This window comes from Cryptomeria japonica, chromosome 8 (assembly GCF_030272615.1).
Source record: "Cryptomeria japonica chromosome 8, Sugi_1.0, whole genome shotgun sequence".
Classification (NCBI taxonomy): Eukaryota; Viridiplantae; Streptophyta; class Pinopsida; order Cupressales; family Cupressaceae; genus Cryptomeria; species Cryptomeria japonica.
The window spans coordinates 252,853,244-252,870,181 of NC_081412.1; the positions used below are offsets into that span (position 1 = coordinate 252,853,244).

A 16,938-nucleotide genomic window follows, 5' to 3' on the forward strand; every position below is an offset into this window, starting at 1 on the left:
AACTTGAAAATTCCAAGTTTTGACCTAAAAAAGCTAAATCCCTAGATTTTAGGCTTTTTGCTTTTTTGGGATGCAAACCTAGGGTTTACACTTGCACCACTGACCAGCTTCGACCGGAACTCGAAAATTCCAAGTTTGACCTAAAAAAGCTAAATCCCTAGATTTTAGGCTTTTTGCTTTTTTGGGACGCAAACCTAGGGTTTACACTTGCACCACTGACCAGCTTCGACCGGAACTCGAAAATTCCAAGTTTTGACCTAAAAAAGCTAAATCCCTAGATTTTAGGCTTTTTTCTTTTTCGGGATGCAAACCTAGGGTTTACACGTGCACCACTGACCAGCTTCGATCGGAACTCAAAAATTCCAAGTTTTGACCTAAAAAAGCTAAATCCCTAGATTTTAGGCTTTTTTTTGCTGCTTTAGACGATCCACCTTAACATGGATTTCAAATTTCAAGTTAATCCAGTTAAATTTGATTAAGCTGCGAAATTTTGAAATTTTTCTAAAAATCTTCTAAGTCTGGCTAACAAAGGGTTTTGCAGGTACAAATGAGGCTATCCAGAAGTCCGCCATGTGTTGAAGAGGCCATGATGGCCAACACTCTAAAGTCCGCCCATGAGGGGATGTGTTGAAGACCGCCTTGCATGGAGCAACCATCAAAGTCCGCCATGTATGCATTGGAGGTCATGTAGGAGGCACCACCAAAGTCCGCCACTGTCTTGCAGGTCATGTGGGAGACACCTTCAAAGTCCGCCCAAGCATGTGGAGAGATAGAAGAGCCAAGTCTGAAGTCCGCCAAGGTTAGGAGGGTCAAGGTGAAGGAGCCTCCACCAAAGTCCGCCATAGGTTAGGGAGCCATGTAGGGGACACCACCAAAGTCCGCCCAAGCAAGAGGAGGGATGCCTAAAGTCCGCCCAAGTGATGGAGGAGCTATCCTTAAAGTCCGCCACACCTTAGGAGGCCATGAAGGAGCTAACACCAAAGTCCGCCCAAGGTGGAGAGCTATCCAAAGTCCGCCAAAGAGGGATGTTGCTTGAAGTCCACTTAGGGGATGGGTTTAAAGTCCGCTAAGGTGGGAGCCTAGCCTAAAGTCCGCCACACCTAGAGAGGCCATGAAGGTGCTATGCTCAAAGTCCGCCCAAGATGAAAACAACTCATTAAAAGTCCACCTATGCATTGAAAAGTCAAACAAAATCAACAAGATGCCAGTGATGTCACAAAATCCACTGGGATTTCAAAATTAAATCCAAAATGAAGAAAATATCTAAAAATCCTCAAAATAAATCCAAAATGGAAAGTTTTTTTTTGGAAAAAGAGAATATTGAGGAATATTGGAAAATTATTGAGATATTAATTCAAAATGGAAAGTTTTCTTTGAAAGGGAATATTGGAGAAGTGATGAATATCTTCAAACTTAAATCAAAATGGAAAGTTTTTTTTTTAAATTAGAAGTATGAGTTGGATGATTTTAGGGATTTTACTTGAAGATTTAACCTTGTCTACAAATACTTCATTATCAACTTCATTATTACACCAAGAAGTTCAAAGTTACTAAGGAGAGCTTAGTAAAGATGTCAGTTTGAAGATCATCTGGAGAAAATTCTAGATATTGCTGGAAGTGGGACAATGTTTTTTGGCAGAAGGTTTACAGATTTTTGGAGAAAGGCAACTAGTACGAGGAATAATCATCCAAACTTTTCTGAATTTTCTGAATATTTTGGAGAAAATTCTAGCCTTACTTCTATCCAAGTCAGAGGTGAAATAAAAATTGTGAATTTTCTGAATATTTTCCAGAATTTAATAAATGATTTTTTTGAAAGTTTTGTAGGAAGAAAATCATTTTTTATGGCTAAGCATGAAATTTTTTTGAAAGTTTTGGCACTTGGTGGTAACCACAACCAGCCTTAAGACTGAGGGTTTTAAGGTGAAAAATCGATTTTTATGGCTAAGTATGAGAATAAAAAAAAAATGGAAAATTTTCCAACACTTAGCCATTTTGCAGCCCCGTTATTTTCAAAACTTTGCAAATCATTTTCTAACTTTAAAATTTCCATTGTTTGCCTGCAGGCCCTAGACATTATGAAATTCTAGGTAGACAAAGATGCTCCTCCAGAGTCGAGGGTGACTTCAAAGTGGAAGAACATCAGCGAGACGAACCTCGGACACATCAATCTGAGGGAGTTTAAGAAGCGAATGTTTGGTTTGGACAACCTTGTGCCTACACCATTGCGCGAAAAATGATGAAGAGTGGTATCGTGCACACTGCTGGCTTCCTCCCTACCATGTAGTGCAACGAACTAGTAGTTGAATGTGCCAAACATTACAACCCCATCAGTAAGGACATTGTTGCACTTGATGGAAGAGTGTTGGCAAACGTCAGCGATGAGGCCATCAGAGAGGCCTTCAAGATCCCCGAGTACCACAACACAGTATATATGACAAAGGATGAAGCTAACAATCTGTACCACGACCACCTAGAGGAATATGATGCCATAGTTAACCACTCCCTGGCTAGACAAGCCGAGGAAGGGCGCCTCCAAACTCCAGAGAAAGAGCCTAGTGCGAGCATACTTCAAGGAGGACATTGGGGACATGATTGTCCTGCTCAATAGATTAATAGGGAATCCTCAGGGAGCTCCATTCGAACCCTAGATGTATTATTTCATTAATGAAATAATCAATGGAGTAAAAATGATAGACTGGGCCCGGATGATCAGCGACAACCTAGACAGCCAGCTAAGAAACCTGGAGACGAATAGGACTTTCTTCATGAGTTCTTACTTATTTTATTCCTTGGCCAGGACCTACAGGTACAGAGGTCTCACTTGCAGAGGAGAAGTTGGGAACAAGGAGAACCAATTTCCAGTGTACGATTGCTATCCCAGCTCCACATGGAGGAGAAATTCCATTTTAAAAGAGTGAATGATACCTTCCTGATGCACATCACCCGAACACTTCAAGGTGGCTTGCACCAGAGGCTCTCTCAAGAGTCTATGGACTTCATTGGTCGGTTCGGGTGTTGGTACATACAATATCCAAAATTCTCTTACCTCCGAATTCAGGGATTCTCTGGGCCTCCATACAAGCTTCCAGCTTACCCTACCAACTGAGTGGTGTTGCTCGAGGTTGTGAGACATTTGGAGGAGTATATAGTGATTCAAAGGGATAAGAAGAAGAAGGCAGGGACGTCCTCACTTACAATTGGTAATGGGCTGGAAACATGTCCATTATCACAGGCTGCAGCCACCGCTGGGAAGGAGCTGGCCTGGTATCCCTTCTATCAATACAAGGCAAGAAAAGATTTCGATCCATTCCATAGGATAAAGAAGATCGAAGGAACAACGTTTGAGCACCGACTGGATCTAGAAGACTACTGGGCTAATGCAGCTGATAGCTTCGAGATCAAGAAGAGATTCTGGTCAAGAATCCCGTTGGGTATGGTGAGAGCGACATAAGTATTCAGAGTTGTCGATCAAGTAGAAGAAAGCCTAGAACTTTAGCAGCCGGGCTTCGAGAAGATGAAGAATGACCCCCTAGTCCTAATAGATTGGACAGAGGGAGAGAAATCAGATCTAGCAGACCTCATGAGGTCGGTGGTTGAGTATTCAAGATGGTGGGCATTTGAAAAGACAAAACAGTTGAAGGCCAAAGGTGTGACCTTGACTTATGAATTAATGGGAGTAGATGATACTCTATCCGTCAATCCTTGTACCTCCGCCTGTGATGCTCGAAATCTAGAAAGTGTTGGGTCTCGAAAGAGGAAGGAGTTGGGTGGAAGCTCCACAAAGGTCACACGGAAAAGGGCTGTAGGTGAGAGAAGAGAATCCAGCGAAAGTCACTCCATCTTGAGTGCTGCTTCCATTGCGCCTGATCAAAGTGCAACTGGGGAGCAAGAAATGAACATCTGTGCGATTGATAATGAAGTAACAGTGCTTTCCCAGCCAGTTGAGGAAGTAGTGAAAGAGGTCTTCCAAAGCCCAAACAGAGAGCAAGTTGAAGCACCTACAATCTTCTTGGATGGCATACCAGCGAACCCAGGAGAGGCAGATGATGAGTTCGATCGGAGCACTGTAGAACAATCAACCATTCCAGATTGGCTGAGAGCAAGGATAAAGGCCAAGGTTCCCAAAAAGGCCCACTCAACCGAGGAGGTCACCGCAGCATTCCTGGAGAAGGTGAATGAACCCGCTATAGCTAAACCACCCAAACCCGCCAGGAATTTTTCCCTGATTCAGAGAGACAGTGCCGGATTCAGGACAGTCCAGATAGTGGTGCCCAAAGAAGGGAAGACTAGGGACAATGTCACCGCAGATGATTACAAGGTTAGCACCATAGAGATGGGTAAGCCTACCCAGGACCAAGAGATCCAATATTTTGATGACTCCTGCAATGTTCTGAAGACGAGGCTGGCTCATGAAAAGGAAAAGAGGAAGAAAGTGGAAGAAGAGAACCAATAGTGGAAGAAGTATGTTCTCCATCTTACCAGCCCACTCAACCGTGAAGTCCCGGCTACTCCTCCACAGCCTCTTCAGCAAGGATCAATGAAGGACTATGATGATATGAAGGGCTCATACACTCAAGAAAAGGAATGGATTTCAGACGCTTTGGTGCGTGCTGACACCCTGGTGGAAAACTTAGTATCGGCACACGAGGCAACTTCTTTGTTGATTGACCGTATCCAGGATCTAGCATCCAATTGGGAAGAAGTGGATGAAATTCAGAATGAAATACTCCCTCATCTGAAGGTTATCCGAGGCATGTCAAAGAGAAGCTTAGTGGATGCAGGCATCATACAGACAGGAGACAAGTACGACTTTGGCACATGGTACTATACTTTGGTCACTCGGATTGAAGTTTTGAAGAAATTCGAGACCAAGTGCTTTGAGTCAGAGGCAAGTGTTAGAGACATCCTGGGCAAGGTATTCCGTGTGGCGTCAGAGATCTGGAAGAAGGAAAGCCTAAGGGATAAGCATTTACAAGCAGAGAACCTGAGAGCCAGGATTCAGGCGAGCTTCTTCAGGGATTCAGGGATGATTGACAAAAGCGATCTTTCAAAGATTGCAAACTTCCTCTCCATCGATGACAACTTCCTCACCCAAGCAGTGGAGTGGGAAGGCATCCTTGCCACATGTGCTGATGATGTGGACCTCATCGACTTCTAGATTGGCGGTTTGCCAAGTGTCACCATGGAGGAGGTCAAGCTCATTGTGTCCAGATACATTGAATCTCTGAAAGAGGAAAGTGGCCACTCACCTCAGTGAAATTAGCAGCTGCGCCACTTGTCACTCTTTCATTTGTTTGAACTGATAGTATTTCGGGAAACCCTAATTAGGGTTTAGGACTTTCAATCTTGGCCCTTGATTGCTGTTTGATCTCGGCCATTCTTTTATTGTGGAGAAACTATATAAGGTTGTCTCCTCTCATTTGAAGAGGTGAGGTTTTTGATGTATTGTTGCTTAAGGTCATTTCCAGATAATATATTGCATGTGCACTGCTTTGTAATCTCTATTATTTGAATGATTTGCATGGTTTCAATTGCCTCAACACTTAGTTAAAATTTATCTAGATTTGCTTTCATTGTTGTTAATTTGAATGAAGGATTTGATAAGTATCAATTGATGGTGTATCTCCGCTCATACTTTTGTAAATGGATGATTTCCATTCTACCGTGCAAAGTTAGTCTGAGCCCATCCCCTGTGCATCCCAACATCTCGATCATAAGCACGACCCATTGAAGATTGCACTGGCCTTGTGTAGTTGTCCCTAATGTGGCGAAGCAAGGTTTGGTTTCTCGAGAGCACCCAGTTGATACCGTCTCCAGAGTTCGTAGGTTTAGATTAGCCTTCTCAAACCCTATCTCTTTTTCCCTTTCTTTTGAAAGTCTAAATCCCAAAAAATCCCCAAAAAAAGAAGAAGAGCCTAAAATTGCTAAATCCATCTAAGTTCAAGATACTTGTCAACGTAAGTCCCCCTTGAAATTCCAGCATACACTACCCAAGAAGCTATTCCACTAAAGTCGCTTGTTCCCACATATAGACCTTGGAATCAGTAGTGGTTTTTCAGGAGAGGATAGAATGCCTTCGGGTATCCTATCCTAATGTTCGGTAGATGATAAAACGGACACCAATAGGTTCCCATTTTCAATGGGGTGATGTGTGAAAATGTCACAACAAATATGAAATTGTTTGGAGAGTTCTTTTCATGGGCTTGGAGGACGGAATCCCTCTTTGCTAACAATCTCTACACTGTTGGAAGACATAGTTTGGGGATTTAATTGGGTATTAAGGTAAAATTTGATTATTATTTAGTTGTTCATTTCCCATTCAAGGGAGTCGCAGACATTCAGAAGAACGATTTGGGTTGTGTTTGAAGTATATTGTTGTTCACCATTTCCAATTAGCTGGTTGTGCTTGATGATAAATTCCAGAATTTATTGCTCTTCATTCTTAGCTATTCATATCAGTTTGGAGGGCGATTCAAGGTATTTGGCTGGTCATATCTATTTTTGGTCTCATTGCTGCAAAAGTTTTATGTTCATGCTAGCCGTTCCATGTAGAAGATTGACTAGATGGTAGGAAGATTGTATGCACTTAAGGCTGATTTTATAGTTATTTCTTAGTTTGCTGGATATGAACTCCTGGAGGAACAATATCTTGTTGTTGTGTAGATTTATTACTGCTGTGATAGTTCAAAGCCCAGCCGTACCAAACTGGAGATTGTTGTTGTAGCTGCTTGGAGTTTGATACAATGTAAAAGCTGGAAACATGTAATAGAGACCTCTTCTCCAGTGCTATTGATCAGGGTATGTTAGTAATTGGTTGTATATTCATCCTCCATTGGAATTCTGTCAAAAGTGTGAGAAAATTTGCATTTTTCAGATTTGTTAGTAATTCTGGAACTTATTTACTAAATTATTTTCTAAGTCATATGATTTATATGAATGTTGTAGGTCAATCTTTGTAGTTTCAAAATATTGTTATTTGTTCCTCTTGGCACTTTATAAACCATTTCAAACAAGAAGCAACTTCATCATTCTAACCTCCATAAAAAAAAGGAGACCAAGAGACTGTCGGCAATGTGGTATTTCAATCTATTTATGTCACGTATGCCACGTGATTCTGAACTGAGTTTTCTTGTACGGTGGTTGTACTATGCTCTCTTGTCATACGGGTCCGTACAATGCTTCACTAGAATTCCCAAATCTGGTGTCCAATTCCTTACGGACCTTGCAAAAATTCCTTCTTAGCTCCGTATGCTCAAACTTTGTATGGACTTCTGTTCTTCTTTTCATGCAAATTCCTTCCGCCTTCGTACGAAGCCTTGCACACTGTGCCGTATAGACTTCTGCTGTCTTCATACGGTCTGCTTCAACCTCCGTATGGATTTATGATCTCGTGTTTTTGGCTTCCGTACGAAATCTGTCTTTAGTATGGATTGTTAACTCCCTCCTCCCGTTGACCTGTACGGCTCCATACGGTTGTCCACCCTTGCTTGATTTGCTTTCCGTACGGGTGATTTTCCGCACCCCTTATACTTGATTCTGCTTTCCATACGGATTTGTACGCGTCATTTCTCTCCTGTTGTACGGATATGTATGGATGATTTTCTTCCTGCCGTACGAAAGTGTATGGACTTTTGCCTCCTATTGCTTGTACGGTAAATGACATGCTATTTGCACGACCCCTTGTGTACATAAATAGCCTTGTGGCCAATCTTCGTGCTCTTTGTACGGTGTATGGAATTCCTACTATGCGTTTTTGTCTTTGCTTGTATGGTTCCTTCTTTTTAATTTTTTTCTCTCAACTACATGCTTTTTAACAATACACTTCCATACAATTCGACTCTGTACAGCTATGATTTCCTTCCGTGCAGGTTCCCTTGTTTATACAACTCTTGTTCTTCCTTCATGGGATTTTCCTTTCCATTTTTATCTTCGTACTATCAGATGTATCATTCATAACTTTACATTCTTTCATCAGTTGCTCTTCACGAAGAGTGGTAGGTTCAAGAAAATTGCATGTTGGTGATAATACCTCATAGTCCTCCATTTGCCAGTGGAATCGTCCATTCAGGGAATTCGTCTCATCTTCAGAGCAATATTGCACTTCATCGTTGGGTTCCATGCCTTTTCCACCCTCAGACTCTGAGTCGAAGGATGCCACCTCTTCACTCACCCTTGGTTCCTCAAGTCAATGACGTGCTTCCTCCCATCACTCTTAATCGAGAGTGTGTTGCACTTCCAATTATGATTTTCCTTGGCAATAATCAACCATCCCCTCCTGAGGAGTGTGTCGTACGCCTTCTTCTGTAATGGGATGACTACAAAGTCCAAGAAAAATTGTTGTGTCCTGTTGTGACCTTTTCCACACATCGCCCCATTGCAAATAGGGACCCTCTCTTTTCCTGCTTTCTAGGGTTTTTGTTAGCTTCCCGTGGCCTTCCGCTTCAGTTTTGCCAAGCCTTGCTTAGTTTTGAATTTGAACGGTTCGAGTCATAGTGATTGAAAGTTAGTTTTTGCAAGCCAAGTGATACCAAAGTCCGGATACTGTCAAAGTGCCTAGAAAGGCCAAAGGACGAAGATCACAATTGATTTGGATGAATTTGAACAACTTTCTATTTTTAGAAAGTTTGCTTTTTTGCTCTTTCCTTTTTTTAAGGAAGTTTTGTTTTTGGCATTTTTAGCCCAATCCTCGGTATGGCTATTTTTAGAAAGTTTTCCCTATTTTTTAGGGATGACTGCTTTTTTCTTTTTCGGAGTGGGGACCTAGGGTTTGCACTAATACCACTGACCTACTTCGATCGCGATCAAGAATTTCCAAGTTTTGACCTAAAAAGCTAGTTTCCTACATTTTAGGGGTCATGATGCTTTAGATGGTTTGCCTAAACGTGGATTTCAAATTTCAAGTCAATCTGGGTAAAATTGGTAAAATTGTGAAATTTTGAAATTTTTCAGGTCTGGCTAATGAATGATGTTGAGTGTTATGGCAGGTGATGAAAACTCCGCCCAAGGTGCTAGCGATGGAGGTGTCTTCAAAGTCCGCCATGCTTGTTGAAGGTAGTCAAAAGTCTGCCCAAGCATGATGATGGAGGTCATTCAAAAGTCCGCCCAAGTTGAAGCCTTCAAAGTCCGCCCTTGAAGCATGTCTCCCAAAACTCCGCCCTATGCATTGAAGGCACCAAAAGTCCGCCCTCATGAAAAGTGAAGAAACTCTGCCATGTTGGAGGGAACACCAAAGTCCGCCATGCTTGAGAAAGGTCATCAAAAGTCCACCTTGAAGAGGGAGCACAAAACTCCGCCCTCCTTGATGTCTCATGAAAGTCCGCTCTCCTTGATGCCTTCCAAAGTCCGCCATCCTTGGTGATAGACCAAAAGTCCGCCCTTGGAGATGGTTTCAAAAGTCCACCTAACCAAGGTATGATGATGTCATGGAGAGATGCCTCCAAAGTCCGCACTAGGAGTGGTCTCTAAACTCCGTCATCCTTGTTGGAGGGATGTCAAAAGTCCGCCCATGATAGTGTGCAAGCCTCTTAAGGCCTCCCAAAACTCCGCCTTAGAGGTTGTCTCTTCAAACTCTGCCCTATGGGATGATACCTTCAAACTCCGCCTTGAGGAGGTAACCCAAAAGTCTGCCTTAAGGAGGTAACCCAAAAGTCTGCCTTGGAGAGGTCATCCAAACTCCGCCTTGTCTAGAGTCATTCAAAGTCCGCCTTGGTGAGAGCCAACAAGGTAAGCATGAGAGCCTAACAATGGGAAGCCTTCCAAAAGTCCGCCCTATGAATGGGATGAAAGAAGTTTAAGGCAAACAAACATGATGATAGAGGTCATAACACTCCGCCCAAGCATGAAGTTGAAGCCTCTAAACTCCGCCCAGGCATAAAGTTGAAGTCTCGAAACTCCGCCCTACTCTTGGAAGTCAAACAAACTCAACAACAAGTTCAAAATTGAATTCAAATGCTAGTGATGTCATCGAATCTTCCTAAAATTTGAACTTCTAACTAATTTAGAAAGTTGAAAAAAGAGATTTTCAAAGATCAGTGAGCTGGGAAATCAAAATGGAAACTCGAGGTGGAACTATGAATCAAAATTAGAAAGAAGATATTCCCAAGGTTTAAGTTGAATTTAGAAACATGAGTTGGATGGTGTGCACGTGTTTCTAATTGTGAAATCAACTTCATTACAAATACATTCTTTGTTTCTTCATTCTTACACCAAGAAGTTCGAATTTTCTGAGCAAGCATTGAGAAGTATTTCGCAGATTGAAGTTTATTTGGAGGAAAATCTTGGTATTGCTTGTAGTTTGGGCGAGATTCTTGAGGAATTCTGATTTTCTTATCAAAGAATCCGCAGATTTTGGAGTGGAACTAGCTGGTAGAAGGCAGAGTTGTCATTTTTTCTGAGTTTTTCTATCTTTTAGCCTTATTCTCATTCATTCGAAGGTGAAGTTGGATTTAAAATGCAGATTTATTGCATTTTTCTGAGTTTTCCAGATTCGTTTATGAGAAAAAGTCATTTTGTTGACTAAATGGAATGAAAGTTTTAAAGTTATAACACTTGGTTTGTTGGATTACAATCGTAAATGTCCTTAGGTTGAATTGTTTACATGTGAAAAATCGATTTTTGTGGCTAAGTATGAAAATGAAATAAATCTCCAAGCACTTAGCCATTCGCAGCCTCGATTTTCTTTAATTCGAGAACTAATTTCTAACTTAAGCTTCATGTTTACTTGCAGATTTTAGGCACGATGAAATTCCAAGTGGACAAGGATGCTCCTCCTGAGTCGAGAATGACCTCAAAGTGGAAGAATGTTAGCGACACTAACCTCGGGCACATCAATATGAGGGAATTGAAGAAGCGGATGTTTGGTTTGGATAACCTTGTACCTACCATGACCGTGCGAAAGATGATGAAGAGTGGCATCGTGCATGCTGCCGGTTTTCTCCCTACCATGCAGTGCACTGAGTTAGTAGCTGAATGTGCTAGGCATTACAACCCTGCCAATACGGATATTGTCGCACCAGATGGGAGAGTGTTGGCAAACATCAGCGATGAGGCCATCAGGGAAGCCTTTAGAATTCGAGAGTATCATAATGCTGTGTACGTAACCAAGGATGAAGCTGATCACTTGTATCAGGATAATTTGGAGGAGTATGATGCCATTGTCAATCATTCCTGGTTGAACAAGCCAAGGAAAGGTGCCTCCAAACTACAAAGGAAGAGCTTGGTGAGGGCGTACTTCAAGGAAGATATTGGAGATATAATTGTCCATCTAAATAGGATAATGGGGAATCCTCAAGGTGCTCCATTTGAGCCTTGGATGTATTATTTTATAAATGAAATAATGAATGGATTTAAGATGATAGACTGGGCTCGAATGATAAGTGATAACTTGGACAGCCAACTGAAGAATATGGAAGCAAATAAGACCTTCTTCATGAGCTCGTACTTGTTGTATTCCCTGGCTAGAACCTACAGATATAGAGGCCTCGCCTACAGAGGGGAAGTGGGAAACAAGGAAAATCAGTTTCTCGTCTATGACTGTTATCCCCAGCTTCACATGGAAGAAAAGTTCCATTTCAAGAGGGTGAATGACACATTTCTCATGCACATCACACGGACGCTGCAAGGTGGACTACATCAGAGACTCTCTCAAGAGTCTATGGACTTCATCAGTAGATTCGGATATTGGTATATCCAATACCCGAAGTTCACTTACATAAGAATTCAGGGGTTTTCCGGATCTCCTTATAAGCTCCCAGCTTATCCTACCAACTGAGTCGTGCTACTGGAGGTTGTAAGGCAATTTGAGGGATATATGGCAGTTCAAAGAGATAAGCAGAAGAAGGCAGGAACCTCCTCTTTCACGATTGGAAATGGGTTAGAGACGTGCCTGTCATCACAAGCCGCTGCCACTGCTGAGAAAGAGTTGGCTTGGTACCCTTTTTACCAGTACAAAGCAAGAAAGAATTTTGATCCATTCCATAAGATTAAAAGGGTTGAAGGGATGGCATTTGAGCACAGAGCTGATTTGGAAAATTATTGGGCTAACGCAGCCGATAGTTTCGAGATCAGGAGGAGATTTTGGTCAAGGATTCCCTTGAGCATGTTAAGGGCAACAAAGGTATTTAGAGTTGCTGATCAAGTAGAAGACAACCTTGAGCTTCAGCAGCCAGGTTTTGAAAAAATGAGGAATGAGACAGTAGCCTTGATCGATTGGTCAGAGGGAGAGAAATTAGATCTAGCAGACCTTATGAGGTCGGTGGTCGAGTACTCTAAGTGGTGGACATCTGAGAGGATGAAACAATTGAAGTCTAAAGGTGTGGCCCTAACCTATGATTTAATGGGAGTAGATGACTCTTTGTCCTCCAACCCTTGTATCTTTGCAGGCAATGCTCAGAATCTAAAGAGCATTGGGTCCCGGAAAAGGAAGGAATTAGTTGGAGGCTCTGGAAAGGTCAGAGGAAAGAGGATTGTCGGGGAGAGACGGGAGTCCAATGAAGTTCATTCCATCCTGAGTGCCGCGTCTGCCGTGCCATATCAAAATGCAGTTGAAGAGCAAGATATGGACACGTATATGGTGAATACTGAAGCGAGAGTGCCTTCTCCTTCAATTGAGGAAATAATGAAAGAAGTTGTTCAAAGTCCAGATAGGGAACAGGTTTCAAATGCAGCCACAGAAGTTGAAGAGCCTGAGCCCCTAGTAGTTTTCCTCGATGGTATAGTTACTGGACAGGGAAGGGCAGATGATGGGTTTGATCAAAACAATGTGGAGTAGTCAACCATTCCTGATTGGTTGAGGGAAAGGATAAGGGCCAAGGTCCGTAAGGAAACCCATTCTGAAGAGAATACAACAACATTTCTGGAAAAGGTGAATGAACCAGTAATAGTCAAGCCACCGAAGCCAGCCAGAAAATTCTCTTTGATCCAGAGGGATAGTGCAGGGTTTCGGACAATTCAGATAGTTGTGCCAAAGGAAGGGAAAAATCGGGACAATATTGCCCTAGAGGATTATAAGATCACAACTATAGAGGTGGGTAAGCTTACCCAAGACCAAGAAGTCCAGTACTTTGACGACTCCTGCAACTCCCTGAAGGCGATTCTAACCTAGGAGAGGGAGAAAAGGAAGAAGGTAGAGGAAGAGAACCAGCAATGGAGGAAATATGTTCTCCATCTCACTCGGTCACTCAACCATGAGATACCAGTCACTCCTCCGTAGCCTCTTCAGCAAGAGTCAATGAAGGATTACGAAGACATGAAGGACACATTCACACAGGCCAAGGAATGGATTTCAGACGCTTCGACACGTGCTGACACACTTGTAGAAAATTTAGTATCAGCACATGAGTCGGCCTCTTCATTAGTCACCCGAATCCAGGACCTAGTTGCAAATTGGGAAGATGTTGAAGAAATTCAAGATGAAATACTCTTGCAATTGAAGGCTATCCGAGGCTTGTCAAAATGGAGTTTGGTGGATGCAGGTGTTATACAGGCTGGGGATAGATATGACTTTAACACCTGGTATTATGCTTTAGTCACCGGGATTGAAGTCCTGAAGAAATCCGAGACTAAGTGCTTTGAGACAGAGGAAAGTGTCAGGGAAATTTTGAGTAAGGTGTTTCGTGTAGCATCAGAGATCTGGAAGAAAGAGAGTATAAGAGAGAAGCACTTGCAGGCAGAGAACCTGAGAGCTAGGATTCAGTCGAGTTTTTTCAAAAACTCGGGGATGATGGATAAGGGCGATCTTTCAAGGATTGCAAGTTTTCTCTTCATTGACGAGAACTTTCTTGCCCAAGCAGTTGAGTGGGAAGGCACCCTCGCCACATGTACTGATGATGTGGACATCATCGACTTCCAAATAAGCAACTTGCCAAGTGTCACTATGGAGGAGGTCAGGCTCATCATGTCCAGATACATCGAATCTGCAAAAGGGGAAACTGGACACTCACCTTAGTGACAATAGCAGCTGTGCCACATGTCACTTTCTCATTCTTTCAAACTAATAGAGTTTTGGGAAACCCTAATGAGGGTTTGTAGCTTTCAATCTGGGCCCTTGATCATTGTTTGATCTCAATCGTTCATTTATTTTTGAAAAACTATATAAGGCTACCTCCTCTCATTTGGAGAGGGTGAGGTTTCTGACATAATATATTGCATGTGTGCTTTCTCTTAAGGCTTTGTAATCTCTATTGTTTGAATGATTAGCATGGTTTCAAGTTCCTCAACACTTAGTTAAAGTTAATTTAGATTTGCTTTCATGTTATTAGAATTGAATGAAGGATTTGATAAGTGTTAATTGACGGTGTATCTCTGCTCATACTTTTGGTGAATGGATGATTTCCATTTCACTGTGCAAAGTTAGTCTGAGCCTATCCTCTGTGCATGCCAACATTTCGATCATAAGCACAACCCATTGAAGATCGCACCCGCTTTGTGTAGTTGTCCTCAGTGTGGCGAAGCAAAGTGCGGTTTCCTGAGAGCACCCAGTTGATACCGTCTCCGGAGTTCGTAGGATTAGATCAGCTTTCTCAAACCGTATCCCTTTTTCCCTTTTTGAAAGTCTACATCCTGGAAAATCTTTAAAAAAAAAAAAGAGAGCCTAGAATTGCTAAATCCATCTAAGTCCAGCAGCTTCAAAGACAATTGTTAACGTAAGTCCCCCTTGAGATTTTCAGCAAACACTACCCGAGTAGCTATCCCACTAAAGTCGTTGTTCGCAAACATAGACCTTGGAATTAGCATTGATTTTTCAGGAGAGGATAGAATACCTTCGGGTATCTTATTCTAATGTTTGGTAGATGATAAAACAAACACCAGCATGTCCCAATCGTTACTTTTTGTGCCATCAATGTTTCCAACGGTTGGATGCCGAGCTGGTCCGCACCTACCAAATGGAAGGTTGGTGGCTGGAGCGTCGGCTTCCCCAGACATTTCCAGGTGTCTTGTGGCAGTACGTTTACTCCAAAGCCTCCATCAACAATGGTGTTTGTCAGCTTTTGGCGCATTATTTCCATCTCCACAACAGTCAGCTTCCTCCCAATGCTCACCGTTAGCAACATTGTATCGCTGACCTCATTCCCTTCGGGTGGTGGTTTTCCCGTCAGTTCCTCCTCTTGTGGCTTACATTGTTTCTAGATGACTGTGTCATCACTGTCTCTGTTGGCAATTGCCATTCTCAGTTGCGACATAGTTTGAAGGTTTGCCACCTTGATGGGTATGGTTGCTTATAGCACCTGTCGGACTATATTCTTCTCTGATTCCTGTAGTTCCATTGGAGGTTACTCGTTCCTTCGCTAGCACTTGTTCTACTTCAGCTCTTCCTTTTCGGAATTGTTCCTTTGTCATACAAGAGTCCAAATGCATCCCCTTCTTCGCCTGTTCTCTCGTGATTGCTAGCACTGCCTCCTCTTGTTCTGCCACATCCAGCATATTAATACCCTTTTGCTTTGGACAGTTGGTGTCTTCATAGTCACCTGGGCCACACCATTTGCGCAATAATTGTACATTGTCTTTCTTATTCTAGCAATCTCTTGCAAAGTGTCCCCATTCACTACATTGTTGGCATTGTATGATAGGACATCCTCTAGAGTCGTACTGTATTTGGTTTCGCGCTCGTTGATTTCCATAACCGCTTGGCGATACATTTTGTGATTTCGATGGGCTGGACTCTCTCTATGTGAAGAGTACTTGTGTACTTCTCATCTTCAAATAGTATGGGCAGTCCTTGATTGCATGCCCCAGCACTTGGCAAATCTCACAAAACATATTTCTAGGACAATTACCTTTCGTGTGCCCCTCAATTTTGCACTCAGTATACCATAGTCCATTACTTTATTGGTTCCTTTCTCAACCTTCAATTCTTTCATCATTCTCAACATATCTCGTCAAAGGGCTCGTACGATTTTGGATTCTTTGTCACTGCCACCTTTGGTGCTCTCGTCATTGTCGGTCTTCTCCCCTTCGGAGGAGGTTTTTTTTCACTCTTGATGTCCATCACCCGATTGTAAGCATCAACGTATGAGGACGGAGGCACTACTTTCATCTTCTTGTGTAGTGAGGGTATCAATCCCTTCGTGAACAACCTCTTCTTCAACCCATCGGCTGGCTGGTTCTCCATCTTGTTCAACAGTTCTTTGAGCCTATGGTTGTGAGCGCGTACACTCTCATTTTTTCCTTGCTTGGTATTATAGATTTCGGCCATGATCTCATTGTCATCCGTCAGGAGTTTGAAGTCCTCCTGGAAGGCCTTCTTCAGATCACTCCACCTCGTCTTGTGCTAGGCATCGAGGTCTGTGTACCAGTCAATGGCGATCCCCCGAAGGGTGATGGGAAATGCCTTCAACCAGTAGTCCTTGTCATCTTGGCCACTCATTTCCCATATTGTTATACATGTCTTACAATGTCGTATGGGCTCCTTTGATCCATCCCCCGTGAACTTCGGCAATTTCTGCTTCGTGTTCATCATTGTTTTCACTCGGAAGGTACCATGTGTATTCGCCTTGTGTGTTGAACTGGGTGGACTGTTTCGACCGCTACGTCCTGGTGCTTTCCCTACACTCTCGGCCATGTAGGTGTCATCTACACGTCCACCTTCAGCGTCCCCCACACTTCGAGTACTTCCAGGTGTGTCGGACCTAGGTGGACTGTTCCGACCGCTACATTTTGGTGCTTTCCTTGTACTCTCAGACGCGCATGTGTCCTCTACACATCCACCTCCAGCGTCCCAACACTCCGGGTACTTCTAGGCTCCGACTCGTCTATGTGCTCCCTCTGGCCAAGGGTCTGTGGATCACCTAATCGCTTGGTCTTGACCACCCTATGGCCTCTTCTCACCTATACTGGGGTCTACGAGCGTGAATCACTCAAGGCTGACCCGATTTCTTTTAAGGCAACTACGCCAAAATGTTTACCGCTACAACTGGTAAATTAAATACAAAAAATAAT

At 42.8% G+C, this 16,938-nt stretch overlaps 1 protein-coding gene across 5 annotated transcripts in view; it reads left to right on the forward strand.

Moving 5' to 3' along the window:
• The window catches only part of LOC131059993 (uncharacterized), a 257,233-nt gene that overhangs the window by 152,020 nt on the left and 88,275 nt on the right, over positions 1 to 16,938 (forward strand). For 4 of the 5 annotated variants that reach the window (XM_059210074.1, XM_059210075.1, XM_059210077.1 and 1 more), the window contains one exon: positions 6,667 to 6,801. The exons of the other annotated variant lie outside the window; for it this stretch is intronic. In XM_059210074.1, the coding sequence (XP_059066057.1) occupies positions 6,667 to 6,801 (135 nt within the window). The remainder of the gene's footprint in view (positions 1 to 6,666; positions 6,802 to 16,938) is intronic. 5 annotated transcript variants of the gene reach the window in all.